Source organism: Tachypleus tridentatus, chromosome 1 (assembly GCF_004210375.1).
Source record: "Tachypleus tridentatus isolate NWPU-2018 chromosome 1, ASM421037v1, whole genome shotgun sequence".
NCBI lineage: Eukaryota > Metazoa > Arthropoda > Merostomata > Xiphosura > Limulidae > Tachypleus > Tachypleus tridentatus.
Window position 1 is genome coordinate 134731290 of NC_134825.1, and position 19046 is coordinate 134750335.

The window sequence follows — 19046 nt, forward strand, 5'->3', positions numbered from 1 at the left end:
CCCTGCCACTCTAAAGCGAAACACCACTCTGAATGCACTATTAGCAACTTAAACTCCTGCGTAAGTATGAGAAGTTGTTATTCAACTAGTACGTAATTATTGATCAAAACGTGATACTTAGCCACTCCCATCGTGAAAGTTGATATGTTAGTTAAATTATTGGTAGCACAAGGTTGAGTGTTACTATGAATTCACCCAGCGAGAATTTAACTTCGTAACTATGAAAATTAAAGCTATGAATTATTAAACAAATGAAATATTTAAGAGCAGCCCTTTATCAACACATTCATAACATTAACACAACATGGCCACAAGAGTATCTACATGAAATATGTGTGCGTCCTTGAAAGTATAACCTCCCCTCTTCCACAGCAGGGAATGTATACCTGTTTTTACTAAGTTAATCTGATTGGTGGTCTGAAAATAACATACTAGGTTTATGAAAGCGGTAGAGCTAGTATGTTTGTTAGAATGTTGTCTTGCTTTCTACTGCAACGTATGTAGTCTAATCATGTGGCTGATTTGTTTTATTATTACAGCTATGTTTACAACACTTTCAAGTAAGTGTCGTTTTATGCATTATTATAAAACCCCTTGTGAACTTGAGCCATAAATTTTAAAGTTTGTAAATAGATTTATATTCGTCGTTATTTTGGGTTAAATTAATTATTACTTTTATGCAGAAAACTATAATAACAGTATTTAACAAAACAGGCTGGTTAATAATTATGAACTCTGATAGCGAGAAAAAAACTGTGTATTGTAAAATTAGTTGTATAACTATATAGTACTAGTGTGATTGTCAAATAGTTTATTATATGGCTAAACTACACAAAATCTTCACCTAACTTTAGTTAAATTTCAAGTTAATTAATATAAAAAAACTTTGAAATTTAAAGAACGGGAGTGCATAGGCCTTTCTGATTCTGGAAACTGGGATTTCCCGATGCTTCTGTGCACATTGTGGATTCCTACTGATAACGGTGGAAAGTAAAGCAGGCGAGTTTAGAAAAAGGAAAATTAATATATGGATATTGCTATTACTAATTTGACTTTAGAAAGGGAGAGTTTCACTTTAATTGGATGAGTATTTGTCCATAGTCTCATTTAAAAGATAACATTTCAATAAGTTGCGTATTATAATTTTTCTCGGGCAAGTCCCTAGTTTTATCTTGTTACGTACGTTACTTATGATGACTTCAAAAAGTCAAAGTTGAAATTAGAAGTTAATATGTACCAATTTATGATATTTGCTAACAAGATTGATGCACACGGTTTTCTCCCTTAACACGAATATGTATTCGTATACAACTTATAATAACAATTACAAATAATGGTTTATATACAAGTTTTACAAACAATACTAAGTCTTGTATCTGGTCTGGAACTGAAGCTTTTATCGGCGTTAACGAAGAGAGAATTAACATTTTGTTGATACACCTGTACACTTCTTCTCTTGACGGCTAGCTTGCTTAAAGCGCTTTTAAACCTTCACCGACGACAATATCTGATGCCCACATATAAATAATAACATCCGAAGTAAATTCACTGAAGTTAAATGTTTGGTAATGTTCACAATCTGCAAATCTCCTGGTCATATTCTGTAGTTTACCTATTACTAAGCGTTAATCGCAATTATAGCTTTCGAGGCTTGTAGTATACTAACTGTAGCGACCAGTTATGTCTTTTAACGCGTCGGTTTATAAACTTGTAGAGGTTCTAGAAAGTCCAATTGTCAACAATACTGGCAATCAGTTATTTTTACACACATCGTATATTGTTGATTCTTGCGCTGGAGAATCTATAAATTTAGAGAATAGACGGGACTTAAGCAATATACATTTAACAATATATACGTTACATGGATTAAACTGAAACAAATGTAGATATTAAAATAAATGTATGAAAGTAAATTCGTTACAAGCTTAAATTTAGTCATAAGGCATTTGTGTTTTCAATAGCTAACGACGTCGTTAGCCTCCCTCCCCACTCCAATCATTCAAAATGGTATATTTACACAATTTAGTACACCTATGCACAGCTTGTACTGTACTTTTTGACTGTAATTATGCATTGTTTTTAAACGTTTCCATAACCAGCATGATGACATTGTAAGTTTATTTCTCGCCGATGTGAGAGCTTTTTTTCATTTTCGGGCGTTAACTCAGTTTTATGTATTTGGTGGAGGACATGGTTTCAGAAGCGAGATCTTTGAAAACATTAGTGTTCTAATAACATGACTACTACCAAGAGCTAAAAAAATGTTTTCATAACTAATATCGCAAATATGTCCTAGCAAATTGAAAAAAAAAGCTCAATTACCACGTCTGTTTTATTTTTTTTTATCGGAGGTACGCAACTAGATTTAATTTTTTTTTTTTTTTTTTTACTCTTCTAATACTGAGAAATAATGAATTTGTCTGTGGAAAGCAAATACCTTCGTTTGCAAGTACTTATAGTAAAATACTTCAAACTAATAGAGGTATACTCAAGGGTTACTTTGTTTTAATGTTAAATTTAAAGAAAAAATATGTCGGACGTGTAAGTAGTTTGTTTTGTGGCTATCTGCGCTAGCCATCCTTAATTTAGCAGTGTAAGACATGAGGGAAGGCAGCTAGTCATCACAACCCACCGCCAACTCTTGGGCTACTCATTTACCACCGAATAGTGGGATTCACCGTCACATTATAACGCGTTTACGACTGAAAGGGCGAGCATATTTGGTGTGACGGGGATTCGGACCCGCGGCCCTCGGATTACGAGTCAAGTGCCTTAACCATCTGGCCATGCTGGGCTCGTTTAAGCAGTAGTGTTGGGGCCGAATCATGTTTTGTGGGGGGTGTGAAAAAATTGAATAAATGATGAAAAGATAAAGTCGAATTCCAATTTTTAAGCTTCATACAAAGAAATCGCAGCATGCAATACAAATCGCAATAAATATCCAGGTGTCGCGATTCTGAGTCTTTCTTGAATTATTTTTCATTGTTTTAGGCCGAAATTATGCAAACTTCTGGTCAATGAAAGCTTATCTTTGAACACGAAGTTGTTTCTCTTAAATAATTGTAAAAAATTGCAAAATACAATGTGAAACCGCAAAATTGCATGTATCTTTGCATGAACCCAACAAATTTTCATTACTAATTTGGGGAACATTCATGAATAGCAGGGGAGTAGAGAAGTAGTAGTAAAGAAACAACTAAGAAATGTCTGTGTGTGCTCCTGCAATGACCTAATGAGCCTCCATACAAATTGTGGTGAAAATTCATCCAGGCCTGGCATGGCCTAGCGCGTTAAGGCGTGCACTTCGTAATCTGAGGGTCGCGGGTTCGCGCCCGAGTCGCGCCAAACATGCTCGCCCTCCCAGCCGTGGGGGCGTTATAATGTGACGGTCAATCCCACTATTCGTTGGTAAAAGAGTAGCCCAAGAGTTGGCGGTGGGTGGTGATGACTAGCTGCTTTCCCTCTGGTCTTACACTGCTAAATTAGGGACGGCTAGCACAGATAGCCCTCGAGTAGCTTTGTGCGAAATTCCAAAACAAACAAACAAATTCATCCATGCACTGCCAAGTAGCTAGATGGACACGCAACAAATAGCACAGTGTTACTACGTTTGTATAGATATAGCTTGGATTGATAATGCTGGTGATCTCATGTTTATAAGCCATGATTAACAAGTTGTTAATCCTCAATTCGTCAGAGTCTCTGGAAGTCGTGAATTTCATCTTATTGAAGATTTTCAGCATTAGCCTAAGAGACTGAAAGTTTTCAGACAACGGGTGTGCACATTGTTGTACATTTAAGTATTTTTTCTTTTGGTAAATGAATAACCAAGAGACATGAAATGAACGTTACAAGTAGTTAAAGTTTAGTAAGAAGGTTCTCAAAAATGCACACTCCCTAGAGTCAGTTGCTTGCACACAATAAAATACAAAATCTTCCTATGGTAAGGGTATATTTGTCTATCTACTGTTTACATCAATCCCTTTTTACTTTTCGTCTCTGGAGTCAAATTTCAATATTTTATTAGTGGAGCAAATGTCAGTCAGCATACTACAATATTTTCCATCAGTAAACCAATGGATTCATGGACAGTTTTTCTCCATTGATGAACTTCTGTTCTCATTGGTGTGGTAGAGTATTTTCAGCTTAACTTTTTTAAGTCCAACTAATTCTTGCTTTCTTGATGTCTCATTAGTTGTGTATGGTCCTTCGATCTCGTTGTCTGTATTTTTAATTTGATACCAGCTGATAATTTAACTTATCAGCTGTAATGGCCAAATTTCCCCCAATAAGAGTTATCTCTTTCTGGTATCTTCTGAGAACACTTATTCTATACAGATCTTTGCCTTCATTTCCTCCCAGTATTTCCCTTAAAGCTAGTTTTAAAATGTCTAATTTGTTTTATTTTGTTTAACTAGCTATTTGATTACTTCATTCATTTATTCTGAACTCTTTTCAGTGGGAATTTGTTTTGGTATCTGTGATCCTGTAAATTTTAGATGGTACCTTTTTATTAATTGATCGGTGACCTTAATGAATTCTACTTCTGTCATTATTTACATAGTTTTTTTTACAGAAACGTACGTCACTTTACTTCAGCGTGATCTTCGTATTCATGTCTTTTATGGTGTCTACAACTTTGTCATAGAGTTACGACAGAAAGTGTTCGTACCCCTGCGTCGTGAGTAGTTTTTTCTCATAACTTTAAACGTATCACAATTAGGATAATGAAAGTAGAGTATAAATTTTTGTGTAAATTGAACAACAAATAAATTGTTTATAAACAAATAACCAAAGGGGCAGAAAGTGCGCCCAAGCCTCAAGTTCCGAGCATCATTCTTGATATAAGTGCCTGATATATCAACGTACTCTTCTTTTTTCATGATTCCGTTGACGCGGTGAAGGCTGCCTACATCAGAAGAGCTGAAGGAACCCCATAGCATGATGGTGCAACCTCCATGTTTAACTGTAGGGACGGTGTTCTTTGGAAGATTTCGTTCCTCTTCTTACGGAAAATATTGCGAACATCATTGTGGCCGCAAATCTTGATTTTAGTCTCGTCTGACCAAACAATACTCTTCCAATAGGTAAAGGGTTTATCTACATGCTTTCTTGCATACCTCAATCGTGCTTCTAAATGAACAGGCTTTAAATATGGAGTTCTACGAGGACGGCATGCTTTGAACCCAGAAGAGCGTAACATGTTTGTAACTGTAGAGGTGCTAACTTCAACCCATTTCCCTTACCAGTTGACGGAGACGGCGCTAAATTGGCGGGAGTATATTTTTTGCTGGCTAAATTCCAATAATTATGACCCTAGTGTCTAGTTCTGGAATGGTGTAATGTAGTTTATTCGCCAAACTAAACAAAATTTTTACGGGAATATCAGTTTTTTTTCACACATTCTGAAATGTACGAACATTTTCTGCTCCTCCTATTTTTGGTTATTTGTTTATAAACAGTTTCTTTTAATTTACATAAAAATGTATGTAGATGTGTGTTAGAGGTATAATATATTATAAATATTATACTATTAGCCTAATTGTGATACTTTTTAAGTTATGAGCAAAAGCTACAAGGGACGCAGGGGTACGAACACTTTCTATCGTAACTGTACCAATTAACCCATCATTTCATAAAGAGACTTTGGTTGAGATAATTTGGCTTCCAAATCATTCACAATTTTAAGTAAAGTTTAGTCTTTCCTCTTTACCCTATTTCTGATTTCGGTTGTAGACATTCCTTTCTTGTGAAACTTTCTGAACCTATTGGATAGAATTATCTACCAATCTTTGGTATTTGCTACAGCTCTCAGCTACGAGGGTGCTCAATACTGTCAAAACTGGTCCTTTTAAAGAAGCAGCAAAATGAATCGCTTATTAACGATTATTCTACCCATTCACTATTCTAATAATTTCAAACTGATTAGGCTATAAGTGCCATGATACTTTACCATCAAAGACCATTGGTTGAAGTGAATTATAATGAATTAGATATATTTTGGAATTATACTTGGCGCTTTTATGGTCATAGTTGTTCAAAAACGTCCTTCAGTAATAGGTGTAGACCGAATAATTTCTAATCCATACTTTGTAACAGAAAGCGTTCCTAAGCCGATGCATGTAGAGGTGAATCTAGTTTAATCTTTACATTTAATATTTTGTTTTCCAGAAGTTTTATTTTTTCCACATCATTCTTGTATTTTTAACTTCAATTTTGTCATTTCAGTCTCTATATTTCTTTGTTCTTGCACATTTTTCAAAGTTGTTGTAATCTCAGGGCACATCTGTAACTTCACCATATTTTATTTTTTATTTTAATTATTTAAATAATAAACCCATTTCTCTTAATTTATTCCTTAATACTGTTATTTTCTTCCTTGTTTTTTTTTCATAATTTTGTCTTTTTTTAAATTTTGTCTTGATAATTTCATCATTCCAGTTAATACCTCACTTGTCCTTCGTAGTTTGGCTAGGCATGGCCAAGCGTGTTAAGGCGTTCGACTCGTAATCCGAGGGTCGCGGGTTCGAATCCCGGTCGCACCAAACATGCTCGCCCTTTCAGCTGTGGGGACGTTATAATGCGACTTTCAATTCCACTATTCGTTGGTAAAAGAGTGGCCCAAGAGTTGGCTGTGGGTGGTGATGACTAGCTGCCTTTCCTCTAGTCTTACACTACTAAATTAGGGACGGCTAGCGCTGATAGCCCTCGAGTAGCTTTGCGTGAAATTCAAAAAAACAAAACGCACTCTTAGTCATTAACATCGTGAATGCTGTATATTGAACAGTTGAAATTTAAAGTTGTAATTTACGTTCAGTAAATCTCATTTTTGACACCAATGTGTTCTTTTGTTGGCATCCTTGTTAATCAACTGATGAAATGAATTCAATGTTTAGTTCATAAAGTGTTGAAAAAATACTTTTATTTTCTTTTTAAAAAGTTAAAATATTTGTAGATCTGCAAGAAAGTTATGGTAGTATACATCACAAAATGACGTTAGTTAATATACAACAAATCAACTTTCTTGTAAAAGTAACTGCAATTTTTAACTGACTGATAGCCTCCATACCCAAGTAAACAAACCTACATTCACCTTTACTAACTTTCAACAAATTGTAATTAACTTGACAATGTGTACAGATCCTCTTATTTATAATTCTTGTTTAAGTATGAAGAGTGTTACATATTATAATTCCAAATAGGTGGGAATTTCAATGTATATCAAACTTATTTGCCAACAAGACTGATATACAATGTTCTTTCTTAATATAGAAACAATACAATTTATAATAATAATAATAATTATTATTATTATTACAAATAATGATTTATATACCACAGTCTTACAAACTTGAAGACAATACTATGTCTTACATCCAGTATAAAATTAAATATTTTATTGGCGATTCAGATCCACGACGAGCAAATTAATTCTGAGTTGTAATTATTACACCTCATTTAAGTTAGCTAGCTTGGTTGATCTCGCGTGATCGACTTTTTACCAGTTGGGTATATTTAACGTCATCGTAGAAAACCTAACATGCAAAGTTAATTCACTGAAGTTGAACAGTTTGTGATGTTCGAAACCTATAAATGTTCCTATTCAAATTCTCCAATTTATCGATTAATAAGCGTTAATCATAGTTTTATCTTCAGAGGCTTGTAGTATACTGGTTGTAGCTGACAAATAGCCTTTCGGCGTGTCGGTTTATATAGTTTTAATGTGGGATCATGGAACGTTCAACAATGTTCGAAAACATGCTAGCGTTTACGTAAAAGAAATATTGTTGATTCTTACTCTCAATAATCTACAAATTTCAAGAACAGGCTAGACTTGTGTGAAACACATCCAACAATATACGTCACATGCATCAAACTGAAACAAACGTAGGTATTAAAATAAATTTATAAAGGTAAGTCCGTTACAGGAGAAACTATAGTCATATATTCTTCAAATTTTGGAGGTGTTCTTCACTTTCTAATGAATAAATAACAACATTAAATGACTAATAGCTTATAACAAAAGGATAGGTCCAACGAATAATGGAAAACTGAATTTGTGATAATAGACAATACACACAAGCAAAACATGAGGTAATGAACTTGTACTGGATTGAAATTAGTCTCTCCAACTGATCAATTAGAGACCATCTATTACAGTGTTTAAATATAACATTTATTATTTCACATTGATTAGCACTACACGTGGCTACTCATTCTTAATATTACTTTAATATAGGAAAATGCGAAATGCGTGGAGGGCTATTAGGATGAATCCATGGATCATCTATATCTTTCCCCATTGGTTAAGATATCTTATTTTCTCTGTAGAAAAGAAGAATGAGAGGTGATTTTGTTGCAGGTTACAAGATTACTTGGAACATAAATTGGATAAAGGCATTGTGCTAAATTCTAAAAGTAACCGGATGAAAGAACACAAGATTACGATTTGGAAAATTATGTGCCATGAGGATTTATCGCCTATCATAATTTTAGTATTAGTGTTATAAATACGTGCTGTATATCATAAGTAATATAACAAAATGTAGACAAAGGAGGATATTTGATTTGGCCTTCTACACTATCGCTGCACACCGATGCTTTTCAAAACCGTAAACAGCTATCTGCTGTGTTTCTATTTAGAAAATCATTGATTTCCCTTTTTAAATTCATGTAAGGTGCCAACGTAGCTCAGGCATGACCATTCAGTATTTTAGAGTTTGTATCTATTCATAATGTTTTCTTCAAATAGATACTTTTTACTTTCCAATTACTGTCTGTATTGTAAAGAAATAATTTTTGTTAACTTTTATAATGTAACGGTTACATATAAATCCTGTTTTATAAATAGTGAGTACAGGTTTCATATTCTTAGTAATGGGAAAAGTGAACTTTTTACGGTCATGAGAACCTGGAATATTGGCATTTAACAATATTCAGAAACTAGTAATAAATGATTAAATTTGTAAGGTAGTTGTTAAAGAATAATCTGGATACATTCGTGCTCTTTGATTAGTTTGCTGCTGATCTAGATATAGACAAGTTTTATAATTCAAACATACCTCAAACAGCAATATTGTCTTTTTTTTAAATGGATCAGTGGCATTGTATTGATCTTTATTTGAATATGTAAATGATTTTATTGCTTATATGGTAAGAAGAATTGATACAATGTCTTGAAGGTGTATTTTCAATGACAATTAAGCATCACATCCCACATACAAAGCTGAGATTGGTTGAGACAAAGCCAAAGGTATGGCACAATATTGCATTTGGAACAAATCTTTCAACATGGGAGTAGTATTGAAATCTAACAATCTTGACTCTAAGATCAATTAGAATAATATACAGATCATGACATTTATGTGCATAAACCGTGAAAGTTGAAAACCAGAAACAAAAGTGTTGGATTAACAGCCCAGAAACTAGTACAAAGTTCAATGGAAGCATACCTGTTAAAGGAAGAGTGAATAAAAGCAAAGATGTATATTTCATACTCAGTAGAAAACATCACTCTTTTTCTAGTCTCGTTAGTGTGGATTTGTGTACGTGGTGAGGGGACCTCCCAGTGAAGGTTCTGTTCTTTCAGTTTACCTCCTCTGGGATCTAAACATCCACCCACGTGTTTGCCGTGCATGGTGACCCGTGAAGAGGAGGAAAGGGTATTGATGGTTGAGGGATCCAACCCTAACACATCACTTTGGTCTTGAATTCCTATAGATGGGGAGCTTTGGGGTGCATGTTCTCAACAGGTGTTATGGACATTGTATCTAATACTGGTTTTTGGATATAGTGTTCACGAAACCCTGGCATTGTTGCAGTGTCCTTGTTTGGCATTGTGGTGTATCTTCTCAAAGGGGTCAGTGGGCGCCAAAAATTATTTATTACACTGGGGAACACTCATTTTGTTGCATTTAAAAAAAGACCTTTCTATAGTCAATTTGAGTGTGTTGATTTCAAATCTGAAGTCGGTTTTTTGTCTGCAAGCTACAGATTTTATGCAATTTGACATTTTTATTTATTTTTTAATTTTTCGTTATTATAGGAAATTATAGGAATAGCTTATCAATTTGTTTGTGTATTTTATTCAGGTAGGAATTTGCGTTTGTAACTTTTGCGTTTGTACACTTCATCTGGACAATCTCGTTTAATGCTCCAGCAGTAGTCAGCCATCATACTTTTGTCCCAGCGCCCTTGGTAGCGTTCTTCCATGACCTTTAGGTCTTGGTGGAATCGTTCTCCTTGTTTGTCACTCACAGCCCCCCAGGTTGTCAGGGAACTTATCAAGGTGGCTGTTCAAAAAATGAAGCTTGATGCTCACGTTGCACCCCGAGATCACGAAAAGCGAGGAACATTCTGTTCACAAGTTCACTGTAGTTCTCCGCCTTATTGTTTCCAAGGAAGTTCTGAACGACTGCCACAAAGGATAACCATGCTGCCTTTTCTAAAGCGGTCATCTTAGCAACAAACTGATCATCACGAATTAGGGTTCGAATCTGTGGGCCATCAAACACGCCTGCTTTGATCTTCTCAAATGATAACCCTGGTAAAGCTGTGATGATGTGTTGGAAACATTCACCTTCGGTTTCCAGCGCCTTGACAAATTGCTTCATCAAACCTAATTTGATGTGAAGAGGAGGAAAGATGATCTTATCTCTGCTTACAATTGGGTCTTGTATGATATTTGGCATGCCTGCTTCAAGGGTGTCACGAATAGGCCAGTCCTTCTGGACCCAATGTCTGTCTCGTGCTCGGCTGTCCCACATACAGAGGAAACATGGAAACTTGGTGAAACCTTTCTGTTGTCCAAGAAGAAAGTTGACCATCTTTAAGTCTACACAAATGATCCAATTGTGCTCATGATATTTTAATAAGTCCATGACCATTCTCATATCATCATAGTCTTTCCGCAAATGCACTGAGTGACCGACAGGTACTGCTCCATAAACATTCCCATTATGTAAAAGAACACACTTTAGACTGCGTTTTGAACTGTCTAAAAAAGAGTCTCTATTCAGCAGGACTATAGTAAGGTACACACAGTTCTTTGAGAAGCCCTTGGATGTCATGGTAGTAAACAAACTGTCTGTCTTCTGAAAAGAAGGTCACTAAAAGCTGGTCACGCTTTCTGAAATATGATACTTTAACAGAGTGATCAACAAGATTTCTGCCTTGTAATCTTGATGCCAAAAGCTCTGCTGCTTTCTTTGAAAGACCTAAATCCCGCACTAAATCATTCAGTTCAGCCTGGGGAAGAGGCTTGGGGACGGGGAAAGGTTCAGTGTCTGAAGAACAGTTCTCCGATTGTGTACACTTTTCTGACAATTCACTGTCACAACTGTCTTGTTCGCTTGTATCATGTCCAATGTCTTTATCGTCCAATGAAGGCAAGCCTTTGAAAACTGGAACAGGAACTTATTCAGAGTGCGGAGCAGGCCGAATAGCTGAGGGAATGTTCGGATACGTAATCTTATGTCGGTTTTTCTTCCCAACACCCGTTGTGTTTACCATGCAGAAATAAGTCAGTTACATGGTTGGTGGGTTCGCGCCAAATCATTGGAACACCAAAAGGCATACCATTGCATTTTCCTTTGGTCCAGTCTCGAAGCATTTCCTCACAATTGTGGCACACAACATGAGGAGCCCATTGCTTGTCTTGATCACCAAGATGAACTTCAAAATATGCCTTGTAGGCACGCTTGACGAACGAGGATATGTTACGTCTCTGACGATTGAGTGTGTAGCATCCACATATGTAGCAGAAGGCATCAGGCTTGTTTCTGCAATGATATCTATTTTTGGAAGCCATGTTTGATCTGAAACAAAAGAAGAATGATCAAAATATTAGAAGCTATCTATCTATCTATATATATATATATATATATATATATATGGACGTGAAAATGCTTATACATGGTTTACGCAAGTTCACATTTGTACAATTTCATTAACCTCAAATTGCATACAAACTAGAGCTTGTAGAGAAAAACTAATTTTAGATTTGAAATCAGCGCCTAAAACTCCTTCAGAATCAGTTAAAATATCCAATGCAACTCAAAGTTACTGAAAAAGTGTTCCCCAGTGTTATGGATCCTCCAAATAAAAAAATTAAATAGTGAAAAAGTAGTCCAATTTTCAATATCTGTAACACCTGTACCTCATTTTCCTATACTACATTCTTTTTAAAACAAACCTTTATGGCTAATGTCTCCCTTTTTCATTCAGAAGAGAATAGAGGGACTAGCTGGCTCTCCAAAGTCAGTAAAGAAGCTTTGCTCTGGTGACATATTGGTGGAAACATCCACATTTTAACACAGGAACTCCTCTTGCATTCAAAGGCAATTGGGGACATACCTGTTGAGGTTACACCTGATGCTACTTTGAATTCATCAAAAGGAGTTATTCTTGAGAGGAATTTGAAGAACAATCCCGAGTCAGAGATTCTCACTGGTTTTTCTACCCAAGGGATTTCTGCAGTGAGATGTATCTCTACTCGCAAAGATGACGTTATGATGCCGACCAATGTTCTCATTCTGACTTTTACATCACCACGTCCACCTGTCACTATCAAGGCAGGTTATCTTAATTGCAAGGTACAGCCATACATTCCAAACCCTCTTAGACGTTTCCAGTATCAGTATTACAGTAGTTTTTCTCTTACAGCTGTAGACTAGATGTAAACATTGGTTTTATGCTATTTATATTTTAAACTTTGTTTCGTATTACCTTAATTTTCTTTTTTGAATTTTACTAAATCTACTTTAATTTTAACTTTTTACCGGATATTTGGCGCAGATAGTCTAGTTGTTTTATGCCGGAAAACACCAAATCAACCAACCAATCGTATGTTGGAAGATGTTTTAAATAAACTCGTTTCCGTTAAAAATAGAAGTTAGTTGGTTGATGTATTTAAAAAGAAAGTTTTTTTTTTTTTTTATTACTGCTGTAAAATATCTAGTTCTGCACAACAAATTTCTAGGGAAGAACTTTGTTCATAAAATAGGCACAAACCTCTTGAATTTCATGGAAAGAGTACATTTATATTTGATTGCAGATGAAATGAAAATAGTTAACAATAAGATTTTGAACTCTCATTGTTTTTTGATTGAATGATTTTTAAATAGTTTTTTTTTAATATTTGTAACCATAGTAATTTCGCTAAAAGCCTCTCAGAATCTGATTTTAACATACTTTGAGTGTCAAGGGCATATGCATAACGGTTGAATAATATTTTATTGATTTTTTTTTTATATGCATAAAAATTACCAAAAACTTTGTTACACAAACTATTGATACAAGTCATATTTTTTGGTAAGTTTATCACCTAAAGAGTGTTGGGTGTTTGTTGATGATGTAATGAGATTTAGCTAAATCTTTCGAACAAGGATGGGAAGTTTCTGAACATCCCCAGTTGGTTTTTTTCTTCCGGTAAAGACCTTAAACTGGAACTACTACAAAGTGAATGATGACCCTAGAACAAGTATTAGGTTATAAGTAGGAGATATTGAAGAAGAATCCAGGAAAAGTAGCAATTTAACTACGTAAATAGTCGCATTTTATTTAAATACCGTAAATAAAGTGATTTTTTATACAGTAGGATGCTATTGGCAACTATCTCAACAGATTTCGTCGATATGTGCAGCTACAAGAAAATCATTGCAATTTGTGTTGCGCGGCAGGAGAACCGCAAGGCTGTAGCTGACTCTTCATGGTATCAGCTGGAATATTCGTTCTAATCAACATTTTAAAAACGCTGAATATACGTTTAATGTCAGAATATTATATAAGATGTTTTCAGGCTTTATATGTCGTGTATTGTCAATAGATGACTAAATCAAATGTTTTAATTTCATTACCTTACATTATTATTTATTATTAAACTTTTTTTTATGTACTATATTTTTGCACGCTAATGTACGTGTGATGGCATCACACGTAATTTTTGTAGGGAATGTGTAGAAGTCGTGTATTGTCAATTAATAATTGATTATATATAAAAAAAAATGTTTTATTGCTTTAATTATTTATGGTACTTAAATAAAATGACTTTTTTATTCTGTGATTCTATTTCCATTCACCGTTGAATAAAGCTTTTTTGTGGTAGAGAGTAACTGAGTTTAACCAATCAGTATGCTTTCCTGAAGTAATCGGAAGAATGACTGTGTGCATATTAAAGATTTTCTTTTCACCAGAAGTTACTATATGCCTTTAGCAAAATGAACTAAAAACACCATAGATATTTGAATCATTGCTTGCTATCCTACTTGTTGAGTGACTGTACAATTTACTACTAAACAAGTTGATTTGCTTTGTTTAGTCATTTGTAGCATAATCCTTCAATTATTTTTGGCTATTTACAAATGTTTAAGTTTGTAGTTATTCATGGAGGAAATAAAGTAATTTATTTTCATAAGGTAGACTGAATGTTATTTTAATCATATCACTGTTGAATGAATATGAAACAATACTTAAAATGTTATTAAGTATGACAAATGTAATAAAGTTTATTTGCTTCACTTTCAGCTAAACAAAGGGTAATGTTTTTGCTTCCTGCCATTTGCTGCATTTCCTAACTTAGCTCTGTTTGATGCTGTGAACTTTTTATACTGGTTTAAAAACATTTGTTTGAGTAACTTATTTTTCTTCAACCAGCGGATAGGATATTTTAAGTATTTTTGTCAACAATCTCTTTTAGACAAAAGATAGCAATATAAACAAGACAGTGGTTGCATAGATATCAGACCAACTTTATAAGATGGCAATGAGGGAAAACAAAACATTGGAATTTATTCAAAAACTAGTGTATTGTTAGCTAAGCTCTTGTATTTCCAGTTCATTATCCTGTTAATTTTATGGTATGATCTGTGGCTTCACTTAATTCAGTTGAACAAATGGAAGTTCAGTGACATAGATTTGATAGCAAATTGGATGGAAGTGTTCAAATAAATATTCTTAATTAGTGAGAAAACTTGATTGAAGATGCTATGTCTAGATATATTAAAAAAAACAACACAAACAAACAAGCAAATAATTTTTTTTTTTTTTTTTGTCCATAAATTGAGAGAAAGTTGCATTAGAAAAACACAAACCTTGTTATTAATCAGAAGATAGTTATTGGGTCATGCTGAATAGAGATTCAAAACAGCTTTTACAACATCATGCTGGACTGTGCAGTAAAAAAAAACAAAAAAACTAGAATGTATTGTTGAATAACTTTATGAATTTGTGTGCATTTGTTATGTGATATGCAAAAAATTAACATTATGCTCCCAATGTATTGGAAAATTGAGTAAGAAATTTGGATTAATAGTAAATGGTGTTTGTGGAATGTGTTCAGATTTTGACAGAGTAGACCATGAACATGGGCATTGTTATTGACTTTTATACAATAATAATTGGATGCACTTGAAACCAATCTGTTTATAAGAGTAACCTGTTCATTACAGTCAAATGCATGCATTGCCCCAAGAATGGTATTTGCAGCTTCTTTGATAGTTGCTTCAGAAGAAAAGTTTCTCCCCTCCACTAACATGTTTTCACTCTCCTCCATCTATTAAAAAAAAAAAATAAAATAGAAACTCCACTGGTTGCAGGGAACCTCCAGTATGGATCAGCAGATTAAAGGTAATTAATTTGCCAAATGTTTGACTTGGATCAAATCGGTTAGTTGGACGTTTAGAAGTACCTCATCATCCTCAATGCAATTGGAGACATCCAAGAGAGAATGTTAGTAATCTGTAATTATACCCTATCAGTAATTCGGGTAAGAAGAAAGCTCAGCCCTAGGGCATTCCACGAGTAACAAGTGTCCAGTTTGATTAGACAGCCTTGGTAACAACGTTTACAACTATTTTATAATCCAGTTGACAAACTCCTATGAAAATCTTGGGTATGTTGTGTTTGCATTCTGTCTATCATTTAAAAATGAAAGAAATAACAGGTTGTCAATGGATTTTTTTTTTAAATGTACTTTGGAGGATCCCTTGGATTTTGTAATGCTGAAGAAAAACACATCATCTGAAAACTCCTGTGAAAGCAAAGTGTTCAAGGCATTATAGTATTAAATTTGGTGGTTCTTTGGTATTGAACCCTCAGCAACATGAAGCTTTTCAAATGAAGAAGCTCAACAGAATGCATCAAGTTTCGTCAAATTATCAAGAACAATTTAATGTTCATGTTCTCTATGACTGTTAAGGATTCTGTCCCATGCTACTTTTAGGAGATACAGATGATTTGATGAATGTAATAGGAAATGACATTTGTAAAAAATACGATGCATAACTGTTGTCATCTACTAACAATGTGCAACAAGCTCTGCCAGAGAAAGGTATTCAGAGAAAAGTTATACTTGTAGTGCTATGTTAGTTGATGATTTTCAAAAAAATGAAAGGGTGATTGAAGACTGGAAAAGAAGCTTTTGAAGCAGATAGATAGCACTTTTGTCAATTGAAGTCTGGGTTTCAGCTAGAACCTACAGTATGATCTGTCCAGCATTATGGTAAGTGAACTGTACTGAAAGCAGTAGAGTACCATATATATGAAGGCCTTGACCTTGGCACTGCAACACCACATTTACATGATGAGCTAATATAAGATTCTAGATTCACAATAATCTTTTGTAAAATACATGCTAATACAAAACTAGTTTCTTCTTGCCAGCTTTCAAAGCTCATTGATTGTTCATTTATTACGTGCATTGTTGATACCAGAGGTAACAGCAAGGAAATTGAATCTCTATCTTTCTGTTAGTGGATATAGAAGTCTTGAAGTTGGAATTTTGCACAAACTACCAAATGAAATTATTGATGAACAGCTGTAAAGTGAGGTTAACATTTCACTTGTTAATGAGGTAACAGTTGAGGAATTTTACTTGTAGACAATATACACTGAGGAATGTTAAATCAAACCATGAGGGAGAAAGGTTTTAAAAAAAACATTTGTGATAACTTTCTTCACCACTTAATGTTCAAGAAACCTACTATAAGCAGTGCTATTTTTAGAAATATTAACTTTTAATATTGAAATGGTTGATAGGATGGAGTTTGGGGAACATCTGTGTGAAAGTGATAATTGCTTAGTTAGGTTTTGATGTTTTACTGCATCTGTAGATAAGGGATAAGGACATTTGGTTAAATTTTAGAATAGCAAATTTTGAGGGGTTGTAACAAGAATTGCTTGTGAATTGGGCAATTAAATCAGTTGGAGATACTGGCCAAATGTGGAAAAATTTAACTGCTTCTTAAATATTTGAGATAAATACATGTCGTGTTAAAAAAAAAAATACTGTGAGTATAAAAATAAAATTGCTCCGTGCACTACTGAACTTGAATGGTTGGGAAGGGTTTAGAGGAGCACTCTCAGGATGATTTTTTGAGGTTGAAATGTCATCATAATAAAATGGGTTTAGATTTCTGAAACAGCCTTGGATGATTACCAGATTTTTTGCTGTTCTTAAATTTGATGTTATGTATTTGACACTCCTACCTGCACAATAGAACAACTACCACTCTGTTAATAACTCTATCCCTGCACTGTTTGAAACCAGCAACCAGCACATTACATGCAACTATCACATAGCACAGGCTGTTACAGTTTGATGTAAAGGCTGCATAAACACTGTGTGTCTACTTTTTAAGTACAATACTTGTATCTTTATTGATACCTAGTCATGGTAAAACAAAGGATTTAGATATCTTTACAAATTTAGTGTGCCAGTCCACCTTTTTTCTTGATTACCATTTTTGACGAGTAGTGTAGCCCAAAGCATATGATTCCTACTCTATATGTATTGGATTTGCACTGAGAGAAAAGTACAGTTTTCAAGGCAACATTTACTTAGCTGCTTTCCAAGAGCCAGTTTATCATGTTAAATGAGCTAAGGTTACTGTCTCTAACCCAAAGGCACAAAATGAAAGTTTTCTTCATGCTACATACTTATTGAACCAGCCTAATGAGAAAATTATTATTACCATATTAGTTTAGGTAAGTGGCTGATAACGTTTTTTTCATTCTTTCTTTACATTTATACTGGTCTGCCCCTGCATTAAGTGTTGTGAAATCCGTAAGTTGCAATGAAAGAGCAAAGTGCAAGATAATAGATAAAAGCAGTTGACTAAATTAATTGCTATAATGTAAAGTTTTTTACTAGGATTTCAAGTTTCTGAACTTCTGTGTGCTTTTATGTACAAATTAACAGATGTTAGTCTTTCTCAAACTGTAATTATTTTATTGTGTGTATCTTTTTTATTTTATAGGTCATGTGTTGGACTATAACAAGTGGTATCATTATCATTATGTTGCTGAAATTGCGAGACCAGTTTTGGACACTAGTAGTTCCAGGACCAGTATTTTTCTTGCATGTGAGGTGATAATTGCAGGAACTGGAAAATTTTTATTTGAGATGAAGGTTAGAATCCACTTGCTTTACACTTCAAGAGCTAAAAAGTGTTCACTTATTAAGAATTTCGTTTAGTTAGACAAGACTCAAAATCTATTTGTCAAGAATTTGTCAATTTTAATGTTTATTCTTTGTGAAGGTATAAATTTGAATTTTTTCACATTTAATAATTTTTACTTGTGTGTCTTGAGTTATTAGCATAAATTTTATTTTGTTTTTTAGTTCTGAAAGAGAACACATGTGAATTGTACTCCTGTTGGCTTTATAGTATTATGTTATATGTAAATTAATTACAGCTGAACTTGTGCAGCCTGACTCTTAAGGAAGGAACAACTCCTAATGGGAAAATATTGAGGAAAAAACAGATGCTTTTTGACCTTTCTTTGTGAGTCACAAATTTATCTTTTCATTACATATTCTTAAGTCAATAAAAAGCTTAAAATAAATTTGATTGTGTCTAATTTTCTTTTTTTTTTCAATCATCAGATTTACAGGGAAAGCTGTTTTTAAACTCATTTTTTTCATCTAGTATTGTATCATTGATATTATGGATATAGAAGAAGAGCTTGTAATGTGTATTCAAACCAACCTTGTCATTGACAACCATCTAGTCAGAAAATTGTTCATTTATGTATTGATTTCTTAACTT

General features: G+C 34.1%; 1 protein-coding gene across 5 annotated transcripts in view; it reads left to right on the forward strand.

Moving 5' to 3' along the window:
* Positions 1 to 413: 413 nt before the first annotated feature.
* The window catches only part of LOC143224833 (uncharacterized), a 146749-nt gene continuing 128116 nt past the window's right edge, over positions 414 to 19046 (forward strand). For 4 of the 5 annotated variants that reach the window (XM_076453191.1, XM_076453205.1, XM_076453214.1 and 1 more), the window contains exons 1-3: positions 414 to 560; positions 18255 to 18406; positions 18694 to 18782. In XM_076453191.1, coding sequence (XP_076309306.1) covers positions 440 to 560; positions 18255 to 18406; positions 18694 to 18782 — 362 coding nt within the window. In that variant the 5' untranslated portion in view covers positions 414 to 439. Of the gene's footprint in view, positions 561 to 13234; positions 13712 to 18254; positions 18407 to 18693; positions 18783 to 19046 lie in introns of those variants that run through there. The other variant, XM_076453221.1, reaches the window with a different exon arrangement.